Below are 27,883 nucleotides of genomic sequence, written 5' to 3' on the forward strand. Positions count from 1 at the left end.
ATTACCCGTGTCCTCTCTCAGCTGAACCTGTCTTAAAGTCTTAAGAATTTTTGCGGTAGCTATTTAAAATTTCATAGAGGCCACAAAAAACAACAAAGTTGTTGGTTTTCGCGTAATCGATAGTAGATGTAAGAATGAAATGGCTACCATATGGCGTCTTTTTTCTGCCTGTGGCAGGTGCCGCCGCCCTAAACCGCGTTTCTTCGAGCAACAGTCCAACGCGCTCAGCGTCTGCTGCCACTTTTTCTTCTTGTCGCATCGAAGTGGTCGGCTGCAAATCTGCGCCTTAGGTACCCTGCCTTTTGAACGCTGCTATTGGAAATGAGAAATACCACTTCAGCGTACTAGAAGTTACAGCTTCAGTGATATTGGGAAGAAACATTAGGAAGAACTCGGAAGCAATATTTTTTGTTACTTCTTTGGAGGGTCACTAGCGTACTTAATCGGCCCTGTACAAAGGGTTGGGGGCCAGAGACTGCATTTCGTTAAGTTTTGACTGTTTCCTGGATGATCTCGTATTGTTCTCGGAACTTGCCGACATGTTCTGGTTTGAGTGCCCGGATAACGGCTCTGGCTTTTGGCTCAAGGTCGCTTGAAGGTCACCGATAAAGGGAGCTAAAAGCATTTCATGCTTAAAACGGTAGTGTACTGCCAAAATACTCTGGTCCTGTACGCGCTCTGCATACAGAATAAATGCTGACAGTTTCAGAAGCTTCCGTGAGCTTTTTGCCGCTTTCTTTCGTATATGCGCCACTTTGGCAGACATGTTATCTTCGTCAGATAAAAAAATATGCCTATGACGAATGTTTGAGGTTAACATCAGTGCGCGCAAGCGTCCATTCACGCGGACTGCGCGAGCGCAGTCCGCCGTTAGTAGTGTCCATTGCAGCCTACATCTGTGGCTTCCTGTACCGTGTTAGTACGCACCGCTCCATCCAAGTTCCACGCGTGTATACATACGTCGGCGCTAAGCACAATCATATTTCCTCAGGCATACCTTGCCCAAAGCTTCGACCACTTCGTTTCGTATAAGCACATTTATTTCCGTATTTACGTCCGCACTATTTGACTTTGATGCTCTATGTCTTACTGATGTTGCGACATGCACTCACCTTCTCCCTCGCGTTCACAGTGAAGGTGACATGTTTGAGAGAGTCCTCGAGCACTGACGGTCGGTACGACGCTGAGAAGTCCTGGAAACTAATGCAACCTTCAAAGGGCCATGTTTTGTCCACCTGATGCAGCTTAGCCACAGAGTCTGTGACCTTCGAATTCGTTTTGCCATTGGGTGCTTCCTCGATGGCAATATATTCGACGTCATCCTGCACGGATATACAGCGGCAAGTCGCTTGGAAGGACACATGGCAGTACTCAACGCAGAGCGACGGTATCGCGTTTAAATCACAAACTTTCTTAAAAACACAAAAAATGAGACATGCCTCGTTTACACGTCACTTTTCTCTGAATGACAGCAATACAACACGCCCACGCGACACACGGACTGTGTCGTTTTAAACTAAATATCTTTTCCAGCACTGTCACTTTTTAATGGAGTACTATTCTTAGCTTACATCAGCATCTATCTATCTATCTATCTATCTATCTATCTATCTATCTATCTATCTATCTATCTATCTATCTATCTATCTATCTATCTATCTATCTATCTATCTATCCGTCTGTCCGTCTGTCCGTCTGTCCGTCTGTCCGTCTGTCTGTCTGTCTGTCTGTCTGCCCGTCCGTCCGTCCGTCCGTCCGTCCGTCCGTCCGTCCGTCCGTCCGTCCGTCCGTCCGTCCGTCCGTCCGTCTGTCCGTCTGTCTGTCTGTCTGTCTGTCTGTCTGTCTGTCTGTCTGTCTGTCTGTCCGTCCGTCCGTCCGTCCGTCCGTCCGTCCGTCCGTCCGTCCGTCCGTCCGTCCGTCCGTCCGTCCGTCCGTCCGTCCGTCCGTCCGTCAGTCCGTCCGTCCGTCCGTCCGTCCGTCCGTCCGTCCGTCCGTCCGTCCGTCCGTCCGTCCGTCCGTCCGTCCGTCCGTCCGTCCGTCCGTCCGTCCGTCCGTCCGTCCGTCCGTCTGTCTGTCTGTCTGTCTGTCTGTCTGTCTGTCTGTCTGTCTGTCTGTCTGTCTGTCTGTCTGTCTGTCTGGTCTGGTCTGGTCTGGTCTGGTCTGGTCTGGTCTGGTCTGGTCTGGTCTGGTCTGTCCTCTTTAGCCTCTCTTCCCAGTGACGCAATTTGGCAACACGGGTAATTTGGGAACTTGGGTCATTGGATATGTGCCACCGGATATGTGCCGGTACAGACAACTTACACTTCATGATTCCACAGCACAAAAATAATCATTAAAATCTCTACCAATAATATTTTCCCATAACCACAAATTTATGCACCACTACTTGAATGCTAATCCCATTACCGTAGATAACCATCCCGAAAAGATGCTTTATGGCAGATTATTTTTTTAGATTATATAAGCTCGTGTGATAATGACCAAACTTGTTTTTTTTATCCCTTCAGAAATTACTGATTCCTGTAAGTACTTAGATGCGGGCGAAGTGAAAAGCATCTCGTGCACTTAAATTTGGGTGCAGGTTACGAAAACATTGGGTGATGAAAAAGAAACAAACACAGCAGCCCTAGCTTTCAGTTTTTCTCATAGCCAACTGAGCAGCTTCAGGACGCTAAACACCATAATTTAATTCTCATGCCTCACACGCTGCACATCAAGTAATATCTGTAGTATCAGACAAGGCTTCTTAACTGTTTCATTAGTCGACTGCCGTAAAGGATGAGTGTCGCGCTAAATATTTGCACGGTAAATAATTCACTTGCTGAATAATACAGTATACGAGTATGAAAATATGGTGAAAAATAAACTGTGGAACTGGAATATCTGAAAAAGCAAGAGAGGCATATTAGCGATCAGTAATACTACAGTTCTTTCTTCAACTACATTAAGAGTACAGGTAGGAGTTCCTGAGGCATGTTTTTTTTTGTAGAATTCTTGTTTTGAATGCATTTGTTTCATTGATTTTTATTAAATGTTATTACTTTTCATCAGAGCGTGTAACAAAGGACTAAGAGCGTGACAAAGGACTAAAAAGAAAAAAAATGACATTTGATCCAATTACCTCTTTTGGCAGCTCTGTGTACTCGATGTCCCGTTCCAAGGAAACCATAATTTGAGTCATGCCTAGGAAGGTGATGCACAGCATTGCCATTGTCATGGGGATCTATAACGGAGAAGAGAGCATAAGGGACGGGGTGCTCCAAATCTTGAAAGAATACTTTATTAAACTCGCTCATTAACTCATATTTTATTGAAAACAAATACAGTGGTATTGATCCAGTGCAACAAAATTCCATGTCACAGAATTGTAACCTACAGCCCATATCACTCATGTGAATGCTCCAAACTAGTTCGGGCACGTTCGCGAGCGTCCTATATGAATAGTCACAGAGCAGCGGCAACTGCATATAGTATGCACAAGTGACAATGAGGGAACCCATGCTCCACATGGACGTACAAAGGGCCAGGGTCTTCAGGAAGCTGCTAATTGTCGTAATAGGAATGATGCATTATAAATATGCACAGGAATTGTCGTAATAGGACTGTGCACGTATAAAGATGCACAGGAATGACTATATGTACAAAGGTATATTTACAAGCGCATATGCATGTAGCTCTGTCCAGAACAAACAGCCTGTATCAGGTTAAAAACATCGTCCTCTTCGTCCTTTCAATCATGACAGGCTTGCTCTTGGTTACGGAAATAACTGTTCCGTAGCAATATAACACTTTATTATTATCAAGAAGCTAAATTGAACAACAATGTTAAACGTCTGCGGATTCCACGCACTGTGGGAATCGATTTACAGAAGACCTCATTGATACTTGTGAAGAATGATGATTTTGCTTGGCCCCTATCTCCAAGTACATGACCCAGTTGTGCACATTTTCCATCATAACTACTTCGCTTAACATACAGGCGTTACACTCGATCGTGCGCATTACATGGCCTGCCCAGCTCCATTTCTTCCGCTTAATGTCAACCATCCGGCTGTCGTCTCGCTCCTTTCGTAGTTCGATACTGGTGTCAGAAGTCGGACCATATCGGCCGAAGCATAGTCGTGGCTGACAACGAATATGGGCCTAACCGGAGCCCTCGCACTCCACGGGTAACTGGAAATGCTTTGAGCAAAAGTTTCAGTTGTTTTACTGCGATTAGCATTCTTTGCCAACTTCAGCCGTCCGTCCGTCCATCCATCCGTCTCACGACCATCCGTATCCGTCTGGCATCACGACCACGAGCACATACCTAGTAGTCCAATCTGCTATAGGCAACTCGGGCCACTGGGTCGGCGTCAGAGAACGGACGTCCGTCCATCCGAGTTTCCTCGTGTCGTGGTCGTCACTCATCCTCGTTATACAGGCTTCGTGATAGAGCCGTCATTATGCCATTGTTGTCATACACTCGTCATCATAACGCTGTCATGCCATCGTCATCATAAAGTCGTCGTCACGCGTTCCTTGTCATGCCGTCGTCGTTATATGCCGTCGCGGTCTTTCCATCGTCGTCCTTTCAAATTTGGCATCCGACTCACACCGTCATTGTCACAGCATCGTCACACGGTCGCGTTCTACTATTAATTGTCGTCATGTAGTAATCTTCACGCCATTGTTTTACCATCGTCATCTCTTCAGTAAAGCCATCTCATTGTCCTCATGCTGCCGTCGTCATACTGCGCTCGTTGTTCCATCGACGTCTTTCCTTCTTCGCCTTTCTACCTTAATTACGCTGTCGTCATTCAGTCGTGGTACTGATTCAGTCGTCATTCTATCGTGCCGCCTTTGTCAGACAATCGTCGTCGTCGGACAGTCACTATCAAGTATCCGTTGTCATACCGTCGTTTATATGCCTTCGTCATCGTTTAGGAATCGCCATGTCACTGTCGTCATGTTGTCGCGATGATACCGCCTAGTCTTTTCATCAACGTCATTCCTTCGTTATTCCATCGCCGTCACTGTGCTGGTTCACGAGCTACCTTGGCAGGCGATTGCCACAACGAAGTAGGACGATACCGGATTACGTCGCATATAGCCGAGGACCCGAAGTCTCGGGATGACCACTGCATATGTTAAATAAACGTGACTTCGCCAATACGGTGTGTCACTACAATGTTGAAACGCTAATCGCATTACCACCGACAGTCGTCGTGACATGAGTTCTGTCGTAATTTTTTTGCGGGCGACTGCGTCGAAAGGCCAACCTAGGACCGAGGCGGCAAAAGCAGCCCTTCTGCTGAGCGTCGCTGGAGACGATGCCCTGGATGAGTTCAACACCTTCAGGTTCGACACAGAAGAAACCAAGGACGACTATGCGACCATTGGTGCAGAAGTTCGATGCCTAGGGCTCCGAGGTCGGAAACGAAGTTCACGAGCGATGTGTATCTCGTTTGAGGAAGCAAGCTGAAGCGTAGCCGTTTGAGAAATTCCTTCGCGACCCCAAGCGCAGTGCAACTTCGGTGAGTCGAATTACTCAATGGTCCGAGATCAGATCGTGTCTGGCACTAACGACCCAAAACTAAGTGAAAAAAAAAATGTTGCGGAAAAAGGGCCTGACGCTGCAAAGAGCAGAAGAAATGTTCAAAGTTGCCGAAGCTTTAGCACAATGGAATGAAGTCTGGTGTGAAGTTAATGACAGATTCTACGCCATTTCAAAGCGCGCCTCACCGAATGAGGGAAGAGATCACCGTTGTCAAAGAAGAGAATTTATATGCAAGAAAGAATAAAACATTTATTAGTGAAAATGAATAGCCGTTTTGTGGTCAGACCACCTAGTCCGGAAGACCATTGGCTTTTTGCCGCCGTCCGGGCTCGGTTGACCAGGGCTTGTTGCTGTTCTGGGTCCGAGCTGGACAGGGTCGCCTCCCACTCGACTATCGTCGGATTGGATTATGGTTGGTCGATATTTGTGGATTTTGGTGGCACGCCCAGACCATGTGGTATAACGTGGCGTCTGGGGACAGAATTTGCATTGCGGATTGTACGTCATAGAATCTATCTTTGATAATACATAAGGATTTGGAAATGACAATGTTTGTAAGCGTCTCCATGCTACCTGCGTTGCCTTATCTAATTTGGGATCAGGCGGGGGTAAAGTGCGTCTACTCAGCCGGAGGTGTTGTAGGATCTCAGAATATGAAAGAAAGGGCTAAGGATCGTCCTGGTCAGCGAGAAGTTGTGCTGTGGAGGAATCGGCGGAGCCCGGTGTTGAAGTTCTCAGGCGGAGGCATGAGCAATCTCATTGCCTCGAACTCCCGCGGGCCCTGGTACCCACAACAGCTGTTTCCACTGACCCTCTTGACGATTGGCCGCAGCCTGTTGCAGTATTGAGTGTGCGAGGTGGCCGACTTGACCTCTTGCGAAATTGCGATACGCCGCCTGGGAATCCGTGAGGACAAAGGTGGCTCTTGGATTACGCATGGCTAAGGCTATACCAGCCTCTTCCGTGGCTGTGATGTCCATTCCGGGGGCCGAGATGCAGTCTACACCTGTCCCCTGTGTACAACGGTTTGCCGTGGAGCGGTTGTGCAGGGGTCCGGCGGCATCTACAAAGAATGCACCTGCGTGATCCGAATACTTGTCGTAGGCTTTGGCTCTGGCAGCTCTCCTGTTTTCGTGGTGGACGGGGTGCATATTACGTGGCAACGGGCGAGTGATGATATCCTGCTGCCATTCTGGCGGTAGTGATCGCTTGCTGGCGACCTGAGTGGGTGGATTGATGCCCAGTACTTCTAGCGTAGTGCGACCTGCTTTGGTGCGTGCGAGCCGAATGACTTTGTTCATGTACTGAGCTTGGAAGAGCTCTGACGCTGTATTATAGATGCCCGTTTCAAGGAGCCTGTCATTCATGGCCCATGGTGGTAGATTGAGGGCTTTCCTATATGTAAGTCGGAGTAGACGGTCCAGTTTGAGTTCGTCCTTTTTGAGAACACACAGGTACGGGAAGCTGTAAGTGACACGACTGATCACAAAGGCCTGTACGAGACGCAGTATGTCCGCTTCTTTAATGCCACGGTGTCGATTGGCAATTCTGGATATCATTCGGGAGATATTGGTGCAGGTAGTGCGGAGCTTTTGAATTGCTGCGTTGTTGTTGCCCTGATTATTAATGTATGCTCCCAGGACGCGGATAGTGTCCACTTCCCTGACCGGGGATTGATGGAGTTGGATATTCAACGGAATTTGGTTGTCACGCTTCCTAAATACCAGGAGTTCTGATTTAGTAGAGGGGGATCGAAGTCCGCAAGCGAGGCCGATGCGCTCTACAGTATCCGCTGCCCGTTGGAGTGCTTCTTCCATCTGTCCCATGCTGCCGGTGTTGGTCCATATAGTGATATCATCTGCGTATAGAGCATATAATATGCAAGAAATGTAATCTACAGACAGTTCTGCCTGTAGTGCTGCACATGCAGCACTGCACATGCAGAACTGTCTGTGCTGCAAATGCAGCACAGACAGTTCTGCCTGTGAGAAGGAAGGAAGGAAGGAAGGAAAGAGTGAGAAGGAAAGGCAGGGAGGTTAACCAGTTCAGCACAACCGGTTTGCTACCCTACACATGGGAGCGGAATGAGGGGGAATGAAAGATGGGGGATGAAAGATGCCTGTGAGAAAAGGTGCACCTCCTTCCATAAGCTTCATCACTTCGGAGTGTGCCGTCCTAACATTTTAGAAGGGCCGACATCGGCGGAGTAAGCGACAAAATGCCGACAGATTTGAAATTCTTGACGTAACTAAAGAAAGCGGAAGAAGCAAGGAATGGAAAGTCATCCTTCAAGTGGCGAATCGCCAAGTGTTGCTCAAGGTAGGTAACGGCTCGCAAGCGAACCTCCTTGTCGTTTATCGGAGGATAGGAACACTCGATTAATTTAAACCTACGAATCCAGTACTACATGCCTATAACGGAAGCGTCATCAAGAACTTTGGAACAACTTCCCAGAGCATTACCTTTCGAAATACGAATAAGGATGCAAGGACGTGAAATTCTTCGTTGTCAAGCATGGTCACGGTTTACTGGGACTAGATGCCAGCCAAGCTTTAGGCTTTCTTTGCCGCTCCGTGGGCATTGTTGACGCATACGCTGAGCATGAAGTACTATGCGATGTCAAGCACATCTTTAAAGGTTTGCGCTGTTTGAAGCAACCTCACAGCATGGTGCTGCAGCCAAGTGTAGTAGCCTTCGTCCGGGTAGGGTGCCTGTTGCCCTACGGCAGGCCCTTCGTGACAAACTTGTAAGAATGGAGCGTGCCAAAATAATCGAAAAGGAAAACGCCCCAGCAGCCTGGATGAGTCTTGTGGTTTTGCTCTATAAGAAAGATCGCGGTCACACAGTGTGCATCGATCCGAGCCACGCATTGATGAACACATTAAGAGGCAGCATTAGGAGCTTCCTAAATGCAAATACATTGAATCAGAGCTCGCCGGTGTCAGTTATTTTAGAAAATTAGATGTGAACTCAAGGTTCCACCAAGTACCGCTAAACGAGAAAACCTAAAAAATACGCACTTTTGCAACTCCGTTTGGTAGATATTGTTAGCTTCGGCTGCCCTATGGTATCTCCTCGGCGTCAGAAGTCTTTCAAAGACTCTCAGTCAGGTTGTTGACGGGATATTTACATAGACGACATTCTCATATGGGCACAATAAACAGCACGACAATAGGCTGAAAGCAGTCCTTAAGGCGGCCGAAGGAGCTGGCCTCACGTTCAATGGTAAGAAGTGCCAGTTTGGGTTAACAGAAGTTGAGTTTTTGGGTGACGTCATCAGTCGCAAAGGCATAACGCGTAATCCAAAGCTTGTCTAAAGTTTGATAAATGGACCCCCACCGAAATCAAAAGCTGGTGTACAGAGAATCCTTGGAGTGCTCAACTACTTCGGCCAGTACGTGCCCGGCGCTTTTGTGAGACCTAATCAAATTTCGAACCAGTTTCAAATGGCACGAAAATCACGCCAAGGAATGGAAGAGGGTCACTGAGGTCCTGACTACTGCACCAGTGGTAGCTATTTTCGATGCTAGTAAAGAAATCAATATTACCTGCGACGCTTCGAAAAGACGATGTTGGCCCAGCGCTCTTGCAAGCGTGCGCAGATAAGAGTTGGTGACCAGTTGAATACGCGTCGCGCGTGTTCACGGAAGCCCAGCACAGTTATGCGCAAATTGAGAAAGAAGCGCTGAGCAGTTCTTTCGGATGCGAAAAGTTTCATCTGTTTGTTTACAGGTAAAAATTCGTCGTAGAAACTGATCATAAGCCACTCCTTTCAGTAGCGTCAAAAAAATTTACGAAGCTGTTAGCCTCTAGTTGGTCGGCATTTTTCGTGTCCGTGGGCAAAAATATGGGCCGATTCCGGAGGTCGTGCAATACCGGGCCGACCCATGGCGGAGGTGAAGTACTCAGCAAAGCGAAGCGAAAAGTGCATAAATTCTCTGGAATCAGCCATACAACATGCAGAACAGCATTCGTTTCGATAGGTAAGTAGGTGGGTAGGTACAAATTTATTCGATAAACACCAAGCACAAAACAAGCATCCCAACCAGATAAGGCGCTCCTGGTAACAATGCGAAGCACGTAGCGCTCTCCACATACGTTTCTCGCAAGCTGCCGTCGCAAGCTGATGCGGCGACGGCAGCTTGCGACGTGTGGAGTGACGTCAATAGCCTTTTATATATAAAATAACCAGCCTAGCAACTGATTTCATTGTTGTTGCAGCGCCGCCATGGTTAGACAACGCGTAGTTAGGACTCCCGACGAGCAGCATGAATACGAGGAGTGGCAAAGGGGAAAAGAAAAGGCAATACGACCAGCAGCGGCATGCTCTCAATATTACCTTGAATACCATTACTCTAAAGTGATATAGCATTGCATACCCCCCTCAGCAGCTGTAGCGGTGGTTTTCAAAAGCTTCGCCGGACATCCACTTTCGCAGGACCGGGATGACGAGTCATTTTGTTTACATGCCACCTTGCTTACAAATGTTTGTCCTAAGTCTCATGAAATACGATTATTACATGCAGTTCATTCCTGAGAAGAAGCATGTCCGAGCAGACATGTCACGGTCGTACCATGGCACAGACGACGACAACGCTGGGGCAACGGAGGACGTCGATACTCACGAAGTTCGGCTAGTGGCTCCGTGGTCCCGGAAGCAACGCCTCAGAAACTAGCCGAGAAATCTGCTCTCGACTATTTGAAAGCAGCCATCACCAGCTTGGCAGGAGGGAGTAACTTTGAAGGTGAAATGACACCCTTTGCCTCAGAACTGACAGAGGTGAATGGGGTCTTGCTGGAGGGTGCCAAAATCGTCGTACCAAGGAACATTCGCCGGGAAATGCTCGCAAAAATTCACGCTTGTGAAGATGCTAAGACAGAAGCGTAAGTCTTGTTTTCTAGCCAGGGCTTAACGGCGACATCGCCACGCTCATTGGGAGCTTCCCCACATGCAGCAGATATGCCTCAGGCAACCAGAGGAGCCGCTTCTTATGCGTGCTGCTCAACGTTGCCATGGTATCGGGCTGGTTACCAATTAATTAGGGGGACAATCGTCTATAGTTGCTTTTGATGTCCTTTCAAATTTCCACGAAGTCGAGCAACTGCGTAACATGTCAGCGAGGACCCCATTCCAGCTTTCAGCTCAATTTTCTCCCGCTACGGCACTTCAGCTGATGTTTGCGCAGACAGTGGGCCGCAGTTCTCCTGTTGCAAGTTTTCATCATTTGTAATGAAGTACGACTTCGCAAACGTCACATCAAGTCCAGCCTACCCGAAATATAACGGTCTGGCATAGAAAGGTGTGAAAATAGTTCAACGCCAAATGAGAATATGTGCGGACTCCAGAGAAGACTTCGGGCTAGGTCTCTTAGCCTAACGCTCAGCACCTTAAGAAGAAGGACAGTCACCAGGAGAGCTTCTGCAAGGCAGGCGTCTTAGAAGCAACGTTCCAGACTTTGCCGATGTCCCGGCAACGGAAGTGAAAAAGCTCCGACAGCAAAGGAAAGGACGAGTACTAGCTCATTTGGCACAAGGCGCTGTAGGAAGAGTACGCGGCAAGATATGACCTCTTAAAGGAAAGGTCAACATAGTGTACCCGAGGATGTACAACGTACAAATGGGGCATAATCCCGTTTTAAGATGCAACCGCTGTCACCTACATCACACGAACGAGACCTGAGTCAAGTGACGAGCTCAAAGTGCCAACTGCATCCCAAGACCCTGATGGTACTGCTGGTAGTGGCCGTACTGATGCAACCCAGAGGGCCTCCACAAAACAGCGTCAAGAGCAGCCCGAAGTCCCTGATTCTGGAACTTCAAGTGTGCCTGCGCAATCATCGCAAGCTTGCGCATCAAATCAAGCTTCAAGAAGGTCTGTGCGCATTGTCAGACAGCCTCAATGGTTAATATATGATAATAATTTTCAGCAAATAGTATACCTAGACTTCGCAATATATAATTCTTACTCTACCCTGGAAAGAGGTATCGGACACATTAGCTTCGTCGACAACTGGTGTGGTGTGGCTTGTGGGCGTTCGAAGGTACACGAAGGATGACGGGATTCCGCAGTGTCGATGCAGACGCTATCACCAGGAAAGGGTGCGACTGTTTTCACAACAAATTCGTGCAGGGGCGGGGCCTCGCCTCGATGACCGTATCAACCATTTCTCTTTTTCCTCTGTTTGGAGGCGCGGTCGGTATGCGGCGCCTCAGTTCGGATCAGCTCATCCCACGCGAGCGAGAAGTTGGCGCGCGTATCATATTCGCGGCGTGCGTTGCTTTGTTTCGCTTGTAAAAGCGCGGAATGCAAAGATGAGCGAGCCTCCTGACCGACAGAAGTGATAGAAAAGTACCTCCAAGGGTTACATCATCATGAAGACGGCAACTCCCATGGCAACCTGAAGTCAGACGATGAGCTTAAGCTTTTGAGAGGTCCTTGGCTGCCGTCAACGAGAGGTATGCTGTGCGGACATCAAGAGACCTGAACAAGCCGTACTTCAAGGTAGGTTGTGCATACTTCCGCGGGGAACAGTGCTCCTGGCGAAAGTGTATGCTCAGCCTTCCTTGTTTTTCAAGGTGGGTCCCCGAAGCAGCTCTTGATTTCCTCCGCGAGCCTTTCCCACGTTGTGTTCGTGCTCTCGTTATTGTCGAACCAGAGAAGTGAGGTTCCGGTGAGAAAAAACTACTACGTTGGCAAATTGCACCGTTGAGTTCTAACCGTTGTGACCGCTTACCGATGTACGGTGCAGCGAGTCGCTGACATTTTATTCAACTTTATAGGAAAAGGTGTGTGGTTCTCGCTGAGGGATACAGCAGATGACTTGCCTTGGGCACTCACTGTCATCTTGCATGCGTCTGTTATGGATTCCGCTAGCTGCTCGCGGGTCTTGAGGTCCTTGAGACGAGATCGCAGACAGGCAGGCCTTTTAGATGTACGCGTAGATGTTGAGCCTAGGCGGTAGGCATTTTCTTCTCTGTGCGCAGTTATTCAATCTCCTCTTCTTCGGCCCCGCCGCGCAGCATAACAATAGGCTAAATAAACACAATTGTACGCATCGCATTTAGCTGTAGATCACTTGATTACCAGCTTCAAAAAAAAAAAAAAAAAAAGCTTCGCCTCGCATAGATTCCCTACATGTGCGTTCGTTTCCCACAAATATTTTAGTGGCCGCCGTTCGCGCTTCCCGTGGACAATTTCCACGAAGCCACAATGACGCTGCAGAATGAACATCAGTGATTGTAGTTACAAAGTACGAACTGCAATGCGCACATAGGAGAGCGCGAACGGTGCGTTCCCGAACCCAGCAGATGCTGCTGTACTGATACGACGACGCAGCGTCGGCGACTCTGTGTACATAGTGCGCGCCAACCACAGTGTACAATTGACTCGACAATGCGTGCAGTTGAGTGGACCAATGAGATCACTACAGTGAGCCATGTGCACGTTGCCGAGGCAACACCCCATGCGCTGCGTCGAATTGATACAAGAGGCATTGTCTGCTGTCTACGCAACGGCATGCACGGTCATAGAACTTCAACAATGACCCCGAGCTAAACCAATGGCTGGAACGGTTCGAACCGGTTCTTTCAAAATGTTCCGGTGTGAGTTCGGTTCCAAAATGGCGAAAAAATACCGGTTTGGTTGAGTTCTGATTCGGCTGAGAATAACGGTGCTATTCCGATTCGGTTCGGCACCTTGCGAGTGACATCGCAGTGTAGAGTTTGTAGACATCTCGCTGTGAATCTGCTAGATCTGGCGCTGGCATTTCGCATTTGCATTTCGGCATAGCTTGTGAACGGCGTAGGCCATAAACGCAGAAATCGCAAGAGATTATTAAAGTTGTGATTTTTGTTAAGGATAAACAAAAATTTTAATGAGATGACATGCTGAATAGAATGAAGTCAAGCAAAATTGGACATATCCCCGTTAATTTTACAGCAGGTAATTGTTTCCTTCTCCAAAGCACCACTTCACATAGATTCCAACATGCGTGTTGGATATGCGCCACGTTTAATCAAGCTTTCGGCCTCGTACTCACTGCCAACGAAGAGTTCAGTGCAAGCCCGATGCTGCTTGATCGCTGCGTGTCTTCGTACTCGTTGCCGCCTCCGCCTATGGCTACGGTGAAGACAAGCGTGGCCAGAACCATGGTCTGACTGCAGGCCATGGCGAACGTCCGAGTCAGTCTGCTGCAAGTGACCGAGGCGAGGGAGACACGGAGGTTCTGGTCCGCTAGGCGGCAGAAGCGCTCGTAGAAACGCTCCGTCATGCCGAACACTCGCACGATGGTCAGCGAGTCCACGGTCTCCGTCACGTGCTGAAGCAGGCGCGAGAAGTGAGCGCTTCGGATGAAACGTGTCGCGTTCACCGCACGAGTCAGCAGCGCCTGTGGATAGAGTCCATTTTTCATCTAACAAATGCTTGCCACTAAATGAGCCGCGCTTGTAACACCAAGTGGGTGTGTGGATTGTAAAGTGTTAAAACTGCATTATTTGTTGGTATATTACAGTGCTTTTAGACTTTTTTAGGAGTGTATAACATGTGTTCAAGCTTTTAGTGTTATTCTACCGTTTATATTGTATGTGCTCCCATTTGATAACACGTTCTCGTCTTCTACTTGAACCTGTACCAGTGCAGTATGATATAAAATATAGAGCCCAACAAAACCCGCACATTAATTATACAGTGGCAAATCACGCTTAAAGTCTGAAACTGTATGATGCTATCAATGAGCCGCTATCGTTTTCTTCTCTCTCTACTCCTGTTTCCTTTATTGTGATCTTCCTTGTGGGCAGATTTACCGGTGTCAAGACATCGACCAACAGTGCTAGCAAGTCTTCTGCACTTCTGCGCAGCACACTGATATCTAAAAAGCCCGGTAGCAGCCCCATTCTACAAAAAACAGCGATATATGGCAAACCAAACTTCAATTAAATTTCGGGGTTTCACGCGGCCAAACCGAAATATGGTTATGAAGCACGCCGTAGTGGGGGACCACGGATTAACTTGGATCACCTGGGTGCTTCTGCATTTCGCCCCCATTGAAATGCGGCCACCGCAGCCGGGATTTGATCCCGGAACCTCGTGCTCACCAGCGCCATGCCAAAGCCACTAAGCAACCACGGCGCGTCATGTGGCAAATCAAGAGAACATAGATGCATAGATGGGATTTTTTCCAAAAAGTTTACAGTGACGGTTTTGTACCAGGCCAGTTTGGATATATGCTCACTTGCCTGAGCCGCTTTCAGTGTCACGGAAAAGTCCAGTCCCGCTATATATATCAACTATTGCAAGTAGTAGCCATACGTCGAATTGATGTGAACTGTGTTTCCATCTGGCTGAGTTTTAGCACAACGTTAATTAAATCAATGTTCTAGGGTAGAAAAGGTAATATGAAATACGCCTTAAGCACGTGTTCCACTTCGGCAATGTAACAATCAGGGGCGAGCGTGCTAAGTTTCAGACAATGGAACTAATACCCGGGCTTGATGAATGATTCATTCAGTATCATTCATTCACGGTAGTGCAAGACAAGGAAGGAAACCGGATGGACGCTCGTCCTCTTCCTTGTCCTGGTCTTGTCTTGCGCTATTGTTCTGATATAACGTGTGCGAAGTTTCGTCGCTGTATCTGTTCTCGACAGTGACATGGGTTACCGCATGCCCTCTTCTCGAACTGATCATATCTGAAAAAATTTAAACCATTAATGCCGCCATTTTTTCTTTGAAAGGTCTATCATGGTGGCCGAGAAACACATCTTTCAAACCAGGGGCGAGGCACTACCCAAAACAAACTCCTTCCTTGTGAAGTTAGATGAGCCCGTCAGAATTAACATATTTCTGTTTTCATTATATATGATTATATTTTGTATTTATTTTGTCGATGTAAGTATCACGTCCTGTTGAAATTAAGTCAGTTGATAGCGTCTTTCCTGCCGTTTTTCTTGTCCGTGTCGATTCAGTGCTCCGACCTCAATCATTGACGTAAGAGTTAACACTGTCGAAGAAAAACATGAAGAGTCAGCACTTCGCGATCTTGTGCCTAAGGCGGTCCGAGGCGAAAGCTCTGTGCTTCAGCACAGTTCAGTGATAGTGAGGACCACTCTCGGAGGGATGACCTCATATTTCACGGAATCGATGATAGCGCTTCGAAAGCCTGGGCCAGCAGTGAAACCAACATACGGGAATTGCTTCACAAGTGTTACCCTTTACAACCCGCTGAGCAAGCTCGTGCGCATCGGTTGTGCTCTCCCGAACAAGTTCCGACCGATAATTATATTATTCGCTTCGTGTAAACTACAAGAAGCTATTCTTTCGCGAAGAACAACACTTTGAGGGACGCATGTATTAGTTTCCGAAGACTCCTGTAAACCCACGGGTGCAATTCGCCAAATGTTGCAGGAATTTTGTAAAGCTAGCGGTCATCCTGTTTCCTTACGCTACCAAACTGGTAACATACATGTACTGCCATCCAGCATCATCATCATCCTATATTTTATGTACACTGCAGGACGAAGGCCTCTCCCTGCGATCTCCAATTACCCCTGTCTTGCGCTAGCGTATTCCAACTTGCGCCTGCAAATTTCCTAACTTCATCATCCCATCTGGTTTTCTGCCGACCTCGACTGCGCTTCCCTTCTCTTGGTATCCATTCTGTAACCCTAATGGTCCACCGGTTATCCATCCTACGCATTACATGGCCTGCCCAGCTTCATTTCTTCCGCTTAATGTCAACTAGAATATCGGCTATCCCCGTTTGTTCTCTGATCCACACCGCTCTCTTCCTGTCTCTTAACGTTAGTCCTAAGATTTTTCGTTCCATCGCTCTTTGTGCGGTTCTTAACTTGTTCTCGAGCTTCTTTGTTAACCTCCAAGTTTCTGCCCCATATGTTATCACCGGTAGAATGCAATGATTGTACACTTTTCTTTTCAACGGCAGTGGTAAGCTCCCAGTCAGGATTTGGTAATGCCTGCCGTATGCACTTCAACCCAATTTTATTCTTCTGTAAATTTCTTTCTCGTGATCAGGGTCCCCTGTGAGTAATTGACCTAGATAAACGTACTCCTTTACAGACTCTAGAGGCTGACTGGAGATCCTGAATTCTTGTTCCCTTGTCAGGCTATTGAACACTATCTTTGTCTTCTGCATATTCATCTTCAACCCAATTCTTACACTTTCTCGATTAAGGTCCTCAATCATTTGTTGTAATTCGTCTCCATTGTTGCTGAATGAGGACAATGTCATCTGCAAACCGAAGGTTGCTGAGATATTCGCCGTTGATCCTCACTCCTAAGCCTTCCCAGCCTAAGAGCTTCAATACTTCTTTTAAGCATGCAGTGAATAGCATTGGAGAGATTGTGTCTCCTTGCCTGACCACTTTCTTGATAGGTATCTTTCTACTTTCTTGTGGAGAACCAAGGTAGCTGTGGAATCCTTGTAGATGTTTGCTAAGATATTCACGTATGCCTCCTGTACTCCTTGATTACTCAATGCCTGTATGACTGCTGGTATTTCTACTGAATCAATGCATTTTCATAATCTATGAAAGCCATGTAGAGAGGTTTATTGTATTCTGCAGATTTCTCGATTGCCTGATCGATGGCATGGATATGATCCATGGTAGAATATCCCTTCCTGAATCCAGCCTGTTCTCTTGGTTGGCTGAAGTCAAGTGTTGCCCTGATTCTATTGGACATTATCTTGGTGAATATTTTACAATACTGAAAGCAAGCTAATGGGTCTATAATTCTTCAGTTCTTTAACGTCTCCCTTCCTATGGATTAGTATAATGTTGGCGTTCTTCCAGCTCTCTGGTACACATAAAGTTGTGAGGCATTGCGTATAAAGGGCCGCAAGCTTTTGAAGCATGATATCTCCTCCATCTTTGATTAAATCTACTGTTATTCCATCTTCTCCAGCAGCTTTTCCCCTGGCCATGTCTATCAAGGCCCTTCTAACTTCCGCGCTAGTTATAGAAGGAGTCTCTGTATCCGGTTCATCACTATTTTGAATGAAAGTAGCTTGGCTGTTTGGGCACTGTACAGGTCAGTATAGAATTCTTCTGCTGCTTTTGCTATGTAATCGAAATTGCTGATGATATTACCATGCTTATCTTTCAGTGCATACATCTTGCCTTGTCCTATGCCAAGCTTTCTTCTTACTGATTTAATGCTGCGTCCATATTTTACGGCTTCCTCAATCTTTCCCACGTTATAATTTCGAATATCCCTTACTTTTTTCTTGTTGATTAGTTTTGACAGTTCAGCGAATTCTATCTGATCTCTTGAGTTGGACATTTTCACCTTCTGTCGTTTCTTTATTAGGTCCTTTGTTTCTTGGGAGAGCTTACCTACTGGTTGCCTTGGTGCCCTACCTCCCACTTCAATTGCTGCTTCTGAGATCAACCTAGTTACGGTTCATTCATTACCTCTATGTTGTCTTTATATTCGTTTTCTAAAGCTGCACATTTGTTTGCAAACACTAGCCTGAATTGGTCTGCTTTTACCCTTACTGCCTCTAGGTTGGCCTGCTTCCTCTTGACTAATTTCACTCTCTCTCTTCAAATTGAGAGAAATCCTAGACCTCATTAACCTATGGCCACTGCACTTTACCTTGCCTAACACTTCTACATCCTGCACTATGCTTGGATCGGCAGAGAGTATGAAATATATTTCATTCCTTGTTTCTCCATTAGCACTTTTCCAGGTCCACTTCCTGTTGCTGCGCTTCCTGAAGAAGGTATTCATTATTCAGAGCCTATTCCTTTCCGCGAATTCTACTAACATCTCTCCTCTTGGATTCCTAGAATCGATGCCGTAGTTGCCAAGTGCTTGCTCACCAACCTGCGTTTTCCCCACTTTTGCGTTGAACTCGCCAATGACTAAAGTATACTGAGTTTGCACCTTTCTCATTGCTAGTTCAACATCTTCATAAAACTTCTATTTCTTCATCACCGTGACTAGAGGTTGGGGCATAGGCTTGTACTACCTTCATTTTGTACCTCCTATTCAGCTTTATTACGACGACTGCTACTCTCTCATTAATGCTGTAGAATTCATCAATGTTGCCCGCTATGTTGTTATGCACTAGAAATCCTACCCCGGATTCTTTCTTATCTGGAAGACCTTTGTAGCAGAAGACGTGGCCGTTAGTCAGCACTGTGTAAGCCTCACCAGTTCTTCTAACCTCACTAAGGCCGATAATATCCCAGGAAATGCCTGATAATTCTTCAAATAGTCCTGCTAAGCTAGCCTCACTCGAGAGGGTGCGCGTGTTGAACGTTGCCAGGTTCAGTTTCCATTGGCAGCCTGTCTTGACCCAGAGATTCTTAGCACCTTCTGCCGCGTAGCAGGTCTGACCGCCGCCTTGGTCAGGTGCTCCGCAGCCACTGGGAACTGAGGGCCATGGGTTAATTGTCGGAGTCATGAGGGAGGTAGTGGCCGAATACTGCACCAGGGAGGTCAATTCCTGTTCTGGTGAGGGAGTGACTTTGATGAAGCTTAGTGGGCCTTCCTAGTTTGGTTGCACCTGAACTAGTATAGCCCCATGCACTAGCTCTCGGCGATATATATATATTTTTTCTTGCCGGTGTCAGGCACTGCCTGGCTGCCTTATCACTGCCTTATCACTGACAAAACCTGTGAAATCGAAGCGACCAGTTTTACCGCGTCTAATCATCCTAACAATTTTGCTAGCACATGTAACCAGCAATCACCTCAGTGGCTACAAGTGGATCCTGATTCTCATGAAGGCTTTCTGATAACCCAGCAAGAGGGGCTGCTTATCATGATTCACAAGTGCTTGTTCTACTGCCAAGCGCACGTTCTACAAAATAACGCTGGCGTCATCGTTGGCGACCACGGTTAATTTTGGCATGTCGTGAATGGTGACATGGGAAAATAAATTCAGCTAGCTGTTGATAACGGTAGAAGTGTTCTCTGTGAAAACGTTTGTACTATTCGTAACTCAACCTTGTCAGCTTCTTTCGTCACTACTATCCTATCTTTGCTACCAAATGTAACCGCGCGTGTCTTTTAGACTCTACTACTCAAGGTAGAAACTCACAAAACACCTTCAAGCTCAGCCAAGGTCAAACTGGGACTTAGCCTACCACTACCGGCGGTTGCTGCGTGCGCGGTGTGGCGTGCGTACCTTGAAATGCGATCTGTGATAAATTTGCAATAGTGTTTCCCCAATTTCGCTGAACTTGGCCTTGCTGGCCAGTGTAGTTGGGCTATGGCAGCTGGCCAAATTTTGCGGTGCTCGTAAAACACATTCATAAAGCTCCGGAATAGTTTGCGTCATATTTATTTGAAAGGTGATAATTCACCCCACAATTTGACTTTTGCGCTCATATCACCCAGCATCTTCCCCTTAGTTTTTTCCAATATAAGCGAGGTGGCTTGCATAGTTCATCGAGGTTACAGGTTCCTGCTGAGCACTCGTGGAAAAACCAGAACAACGACAGTTCAATAAATATTTGCACCGCTTTAAGAGCATAACATATTCCGCAACACAGTATGCTTGACATCCCCCCCCTCCCCAACCCCCTCTTCCGTGTGCACTGAAATTGAAGTTGGTATCTCTTGCCGTAATTCCGGAAAACATAGTGGATAATGGAAGCGTGCAAATCTTGAACGCTTGAATGCGTACATTTGTAGAAAAGCTATAAGCAATCTACACATACCACCTACTCGCATTGAACATTTATCGATCGTCGCTTACAACCTGCTTCCTACAACTATGGGAGGCACCGTGCCTCCCTTAGTTGACCGAGGAGAACCGGGTAAAAGCAACTACATGCCGTTGACAACGCATCAATTTTGGTGAAGGCGAGCACTTGAGTAATTATAATCATAAATATAATTACCCTACTGACTTCAAACTTTGGGTACCTGTCACCCATTGGCCCCTTTTTTCTAAAAAAATATGAGGCCTCTGCTGTTTTTTAGTCCTCTCAAGCAAGCGGATAATCTTTTGGGGCATTTCCGTTAACGCCTCTAACGAGCCCAAGTCGAAGGTCTAAAATTTTTCATTTAACCCCCAATTGGCACACAAACTTCCACACTGCCTGTACATTGCCGCTATTCCTCTCCGTATCTTCTCAATATATAACTTGTGAGTTATGTGTTTTTTTTCAGCAAAACGTAATACTGGCATATAACGCTTTGAGTGTGCCGTAGTGATGTTAAGAGCTTCACTGTAAAAAAAAAAAAAAAAAAAAAAAAAAAAACAAGGGACAACACTTGCTTGATCTTGTGCCAGCATTGCCACGTTTTGTGCCACCATGTCCTTCCTTTTTTTATGCATACTGCTTCAAACAATTCTCTCTCTCTCTCTTCCCGAGCTTTCAAAACTTCCAAGTACTTAAGTGTCATTGCGCGGGAACCTTTTACAATGGTCAGCCTAATGACCCCCCCCACGGTCGATGCTCCCTCAAGAATTAGCACTGCGTCACTTAATTTGCGAAAAAAACAAGAGGCATACTTGCACAAAAAGCGCCGAAGTACGCGCGCATGAAGAGCGTAAAATGTTCTCATAACGTGTTTTACAAATGTGTCTTTAATCTTGCGCAGATGAGGCTACTCCGTAGTGACATAGACATGGATGATCTTCTGTTGTGATCACGCTGGTAATGTGGGCCGTGGCTCTTTTTTTTTTTCAATGTTTCCGCGCAGCAACTCCCGCCTATGTATTTTTACAGCGAAGCACTTAAGCGCTCAGTCCCCGAGGATCGTGTCCGCGTGTAGAAAAAGCTATCATTGTCAACATTGGCTCGAGCGTCATCGTCTTTTTGAGCGCATGGCGCCTTCTCCCTCCCTGCCGCCTGAGCCCCCGGTATTTTCTTCTCTTGGGCCAGTCGACCTTCTCTTATGCCGCGTTCCCCCTGAGTAGAGTTGGGCCCGGCTGCGAGGCTAGCGCGGCAAGCCTGCTGGAAGCTGCGCCCGACTAGAGTTGAGTCCTGTTGGGAGGCTATTAAGCTCGGCTGCTGACGCGCGCTCTTTCCCTCGGCCCTCCGGCTGCGCCGTGTGCGTCGTTGACAGGGCCGCTAGTAAATGGAAGGAAGGAGAGGATGGGCGTAGCGCGGCGGCCCGATGGCGGGAGAGAGATAAGCGGCTGCCACGCATGACTGTGAGTGTGTGTGCCCGCTCTCCGACTGCAGCGCATGCGCGCAACCTTGCCAGCCTCGGCCGCCTGTGCCGCTGGCTCACTCCGGGCTGCAACACTCCATTTGCTAGTAGATACCTCCGGGCTCCCGCCTGTCTACGAAAAAAGGCCAACGGAGGAGTGGGGTGTGCCAGGAGTTGCGCGTTAGCGTGGCTTGCATGTAGCTTTTGTGAAGGATTCTTGTATGAGAACGTGGGTACAAAAAGAGTGAGGAACGCGCTAGGAACGCCGTCGCCTGTGGACGCCGAGCCAGTTCTTTCAGAACCGGCATTGTATAGCCATCGTCGAAGCGTTAAAATATACCTAATTGGAGCTGGCACCGAAGCCTCTTCCCGAGTACGTAGCGAAAGGGTGGGTTTACCATTTTGTAGCCGAATTCAGCATAGCAAATCCCCAATATTGCTAATCCCCAACATAGGAAATCTCAGCAGAGCGCGAACTTCCCTCCTCACAGGGTGGAAGGGCTCTGACTTTTTTCCGCAGTAAAGCTCAATTGAAGTTCAGCGATTGGCCTCCATGCATTCTTTCTATGTCCCGCCCTTACACGCGCCTATTTAACTATGTTTGTTTAGTTAAGTGCCGTCGTCTGTTGTGCACCCTCCTGTAATTTTCTATGGTGCGCTATAGTAAATAAATAAATAATAAATAAATAAATAAATAAATAAATAAATAAATAAATAAATAAATAATAACTAAAATTCGTTGCGAGAAGCTTCTTGGCTTACTGTGCCGACGGTAAACACGATGAGCACCACCAACCCGACCACGATAACAGCAATGCTCTCTGTGCCGATGACCGCCATCCGCGAGAGGGCCACCAAGCTGTTCTGAACCAACTGGCGGCTCAGTGTGGCCATGCGGTTGTCCACTCCGCTGAGATCGGCGGTGAATCGATTCAAGATCCTGCCTCGGGGTGTCGCGTCGAAGAACGACACCGGGCTGAAGAGCACTCGCTCGAGCATTTCGTGGTGGAGCAACCTGGACAATCGATTCATGGCAAAGGAGAGCAGCACGTTCCCCGCCAGGCGGCTGGCCACTGCGAAGAGAGGAATTCACATGAATATCCGCTGGTCTGGCCACACGAGATCGTTAGCAAGGCTACTCTTGCCTGCTTACAACGAAACTTCTCCTAAGCCTCGTAGAGCCTGAAATTAACAATTTACCGGACGAGGCAAGAAATGAAAAAAAAAGAAACGAAAAAACGCGCGTTCGTTCTTCGCGCATTACCGACGTTAAGACCTCTTTTATTTTTTACCCCATACGCTCTGCTGCTAGTGCTGAGAATGCAACAGATTCTTTGGCGCTGTTTTCTTCACTGGCACGCCTGTATTGTCGGTGGCTGGTTTGCATCAATTGATGAAGCGTGAATAATTTCATTGCTTCCGAGTACCACACGTCACGAAGGACTCCGCTTGGCCCCTGCATGTTAGTCAGTTCGGCATACGTCTCAGAAGCAAGGAATACAAGCTCTTCCTTTCCTTTTGGTCTGGGTAAGGCGCACAGTACATGGGAAAGATTTGTCCATGTAAGCAAATAGAATATATCGTGTGACGAAAACAGGCTAGCAAACGGTCAGATACTTTGTATATTGCCTTAAATATTTTTTTGTAGAGAGAGAGAGAGAGAGAGAAATAAATTATTGAGATGCGAAATGCGTGGAGGTTAACCGGAAGGCAAATATCCAGTTTGTTACCCTGTACTGTGTAATTGGTAAGGGGAGACAGAAGATGAAAGGGGAAGGACACACGCAGAGGTAGGAAGAGAGACAGAGAAATAAAGAAAAAAGTCTACAAAGAGACCTACAATAGATTAGAAAGATTAAAGAAACAGTTGAAGATTATTTCAAAGACAGATTAAAAAAAAGATTTAAAATGCCGCGAAGGCGTACTTCCTTCGGTCGAGAGACCAAGTTGAACAACTTTGACACACCCGTGTTGTTACATGCGTGTGCGTGTTTACTTTTCTGAATGCGAAGCACTTCTTTACCTAGTTGGAGCCAGGGTCAAATGCGAGGCGGTCCAAGGTCACAGAGTTTGTCGCCTATGTGCGTGCTCGCTGGCTCCTAATAGCCTCGTGCGTGTCCGATGGCGGCGCTGCAAACAGCGCTCCGGTGACGTCATACGGGGGACTCGCGTATGTCGTCTGCTACACTCCGGCTAGACTAGCGGCATTTCCATTCGTTTGCTGGCGCTGCGGATGCGTACTGGCGTAGCCGGGCGCTCTCCGATTATTACCTGTACTTTAGAGCGCAGCTCTTTGTCGCGCGTTCCTGCAGCGAGCGTCGGCGTCGCCACTCGGCGTCCCTCGTAACCGAGCGAAGAACACAGCAAAGGATGAAAAAGCGAAGGCGGAGCGTGGATGAAAGACGGCGATAGCGAAGATAGCGCAAAGAGGAAAGCGGAGGAGGAGGGTATGGCGAATCGTGAGAAGAAAAGCGTAGTGCCGCGCAAGACAGGCTCTGCGGCGACGATCGCTACGAGATGGCGCAGAGTAGCGCGCATCGTCTGTTCACCGATGACCCCACTCATGCAGCGCTTTCCTTCCATATATGCAAAGAAAGCGCTGCATGAGTGGAGGTCCGTCTGCGGCGGCTGCTGCGAATCGCGCCCGCGTGTCACCCACGCGCTGCCTCTCGCGATCTCCAGATTAGCGAGGCAGTCGCGCCACACTTCACTCCGTTTCCAACGTGCCGCACAAGACAGATTGTTGCGACGGCCAATATATCGCGAAATGAGAACACGTATAGAGCTACACTCAAATTTCGCATTAGGGAGTATCGTAATCATTGGTGAATTTTTTCTAGTGTTATGTTTTAAATGCTAGCATTAGGAGAACCAACAAACTTATATTCCACATAACCATAGCCAACGACTATGGCGTTTGGCTGCGGAGCTCGAGGTCAAGCGTTAGGTCCATGTTGCGGCGGCTACATATCAATGGGGACTAAATGCAGAAACACTTGTGTACTTAGATTTAGGTGCAAGATAAAGAACCCTAGATGGCGAAAACTAATGCGGAGTCCTCCGTTACGGCGTGCCTCATAATCACATCGCTGTTTTAGCCCGTGAAACCTCAGAATTCTTTTTTTTTTCATAACCACGGACCTGGCCGTCAAGAACCCGATGTTGTGACTCAGTCACAAAACGTAACGCCGAGAAAGAAAACGAGAGTCTACGCAGCTTTGGAAACGAAGCACGATCGCAGGGCTCATGCGCGAAATTTTGCATCGACTGAGGAGCAGTGTAACTTAATGAAAATTTTACCCCTCCCTCATAATTCTAGTCACTTGGTGCTGCGCGTAAACTTTTGCTGACAGGAAAAACCTAACTCATTTGATCTCGAAGACTAGTTGCACCACGCTCTATTATGCTTCGCAATCGTCAATCAAGCTTTACACATTTTTTTGCAAATAAGTTTCATTCCCAAATTCTAATTGCGAAATTTTATTTATTTAGGTTAGCATCAGACTACTACTGTTCAACGCACCATTAGACTACAGAAGACCACTCGGAAAACGTCACTTTATTATATGAGCGCATGAATAAAAATATTGTTATAAAAGCGCAGGAAATCCTGTCACCAACTTATTGCGCCGGTGCCTGTTTGGTGAATTTTGTGGTCTTGAAATCAACCCATTAAGTTGAATGAATTGATAACATACTCTCTTCGTACACAAATTTTCTTTTGACGAGAAGCGTAGAAACAGTCCGTTGGAAGTAAAGTTGCACGGAAATTTCAGGCAAATCTGAGATCTGCTACTCAGCCACAGAATATGCATTTTCACAATTTCTTGATGCTTTCTGACCACATTCGGCTTGTATCGTGTCGGACCGTTTAAAGCTGCTAATCCGTAACTTTCTTACCTAATGCCACTTCGCACATATGCCACATTGCAGCAAAATATCGCAATGACAGTATTGCAATGACAAACACAGTATTACAGTGCAGACACGATTACCGAAGGCCATATCATACAGTTAATCGTCAAAACAGGGCCGACAAGTCATTACGAGTGCGCCATGACAACAGAACAGCAAAAGTGAGAAGCTAACGACGTACATGCACGTGTACCTACTGGTGGCCGACAGACGATAGAAGGAGCAATCCACGTTAAGCATGGAAAAGCATGGCCCGTCCAACGTCGAGGCCGCAACGGCCGCATTCCGATGGAGACGGAATGCACAAACTATCGTTTACCGCGAATTGTGTGCATTTTAATGAGGTGGTCAAAATTAACCCGGAGCCCCTCTCCCGCTACGGCGTGCCTCAAAATAAGATCGCGGTTTTGACACGTAAACCCGAGAATTTAGTTTTCTTTTCTGCCGTTGACGATCTAATCAATAAATGAAGCACTTTCATGCGAGGCATGTGAATGCATGGGGGGCATGCGTGTACGAGGCGTACCTAGCCCTTACGTGGCCTATTGAAACTGATTCGGGCGTTCCCATTAATATATTTCGCACGATGGCGCAAGTTCACAAGAGTAATGATGCTCTTACTCACCGGCCCCCACGGACAAACCCACCAGTCCACGGATCCAGTGGGGATCATATGGGCTGCTGCCACTGTCCGGTCCATTTGCGTCCGTCCAGTCTTTGATCCACACCAGCTGCCACGAAGTGGTGACCGCGCTTACCGCGAAACACGCCACGCCCGGCCAGAGACACCAGCCGCACATTTTCAACGTGGTCCACAACACATCTACAGCGCTCTGCGAGTCATGTGTATAGATTAAGCGCTTTCGTGAGGACGCGAAATTTTCGCTCTTCGGCAAAGATCGCCGATCTTATAAGCGAAGCCTTAATACATGATATATTAGATAAAGATGCCAATAAAATCCGTGCCTTATGTTTGACCCCCGGTTGGCTAGCTAGTCACTGTTAAACACTGCACTCTAAATCAGCACGAGAAACCCTTTAGTGTATTCTATGTTGATAATGAAGCACATGAACTCCTCTGATCGTATTTAGGCTTCATTGAAACTTTAACTCATTAAATGTACATGGTGTTTGCTTTGGAGTGCATTTTTGTTGCTGATTTTACTGCGCTTGTTGGAACGTTTTGTTCCTGTTGTACATTTTGCCATCTTAAAATTGTCCCGTAGTCTTGCTGTGTGGTGAACAACTGGTTGGCTAAAATTATATTCAAATTAAGAATAATGAAGCTGATAGTGAAAGTGTTAAGCTATGTAGTGAGCTGCGCGTCCTGTGCATGTGTTGTTCATACACTTCATGAAGTATGAAACAATGGTTTAAGCATCGACTCTGGCGGTGAGTCTGTACGAGGTATGGATGCGGTTGGTGATGGCCTGGCTTTGCCCTTCGTTTTATTTACATAATGGGAGAAACAGGGCCATTAGTTATCAAACTGGAACCATCTGATGCCAGAGTTTCAAGAATTCAGTCAAGCTGATACTGTTAATTGTTTACCTTGTATTTAGCAAATTAAGGTGTGATTGGTGCAAAGAAATGTTCATGCACGTACCTTCGTGGATACATTTTTCTCCTCTTTAATAATTTTTCCCGTGGATTCACCTTGGCTGACGTCGCAAGCTTCAATGCTGTAATTCAAAGAAATGTGTGAATAGCAACAAATGTTTTAGAGCGGTCTTGCGTACGGAACTTGACGTGTCTTAAACGTCTGTGCTTTTTAACCATCGTTTAACTCGTTTTAACTTTATTTTCAGATCATCTGTAAGGGCCTTCGGGCTGTCAGTCGACGTGCTGCCTTGATCCAATTGAAAGAAAACAAGAAAATAATACATCAGTTCTATGAATGCGAGGGACATTGACGAAACACCTGACGAAGAGTGTCGGTAATTCAAGCACATGGCGTCACAGCCTATTTTTTTGCAAAGTGATTCGGATCATTGAAGTTGGAGAGAAAAATATATAATACAACAATGTCGTACAAGAATATTTGTGATCGACGTGAACACATGCTTAACAGGTACGAGTATCACTGCAGTAATGATTCACTTACAGCCACATGAATTCAACAGACAATGAAGAAGGAAAACACAATTCTAATTAACTACTTTGCTTGAATTGCAGAAGTAATTACGAATTATAAATGGTACTACGTGATGCCTGCGGTCCGAGGTATGTTGTGCTGCCACAGCCTCGGTCTTTAATAGCCGCCATCGTAGCTCGATTGGCCTGAAGCCACAGTTATCA

The 27,883-nt window shown here is 46.9% G+C and overlaps 1 protein-coding gene across 1 annotated transcript; it reads right to left on the reverse strand.

Annotated features, from left to right (window-relative positions):
* Positions 1-1,112: 1,112 nt before the first annotated feature.
* LOC119434905 (ATP-binding cassette sub-family C member 4-like) lies at positions 1,113-27,263 on the reverse strand (the record flags this gene model as incomplete). The annotated part of the gene is made up of 6 exons (XM_037701933.2): positions 27,192-27,263; positions 26,211-26,418; positions 22,433-22,743; positions 13,579-13,926; positions 3,122-3,223; positions 1,113-1,322 (listed from the first exon to the last, which is right to left on the reverse strand). Coding segments are annotated over exons 2-6 (1,146 nt in total), but the record flags the coding sequence as incomplete, so codon positions are not given.
* Positions 27,264-27,883: the final 620 nt, after the last annotated feature.

Source organism: Dermacentor silvarum, unplaced genomic scaffold (genome assembly GCF_013339745.2).
Source record: "Dermacentor silvarum isolate Dsil-2018 unplaced genomic scaffold, BIME_Dsil_1.4 Seq315, whole genome shotgun sequence".
Classification (NCBI taxonomy): domain Eukaryota; kingdom Metazoa; phylum Arthropoda; class Arachnida; order Ixodida; family Ixodidae; genus Dermacentor; species Dermacentor silvarum.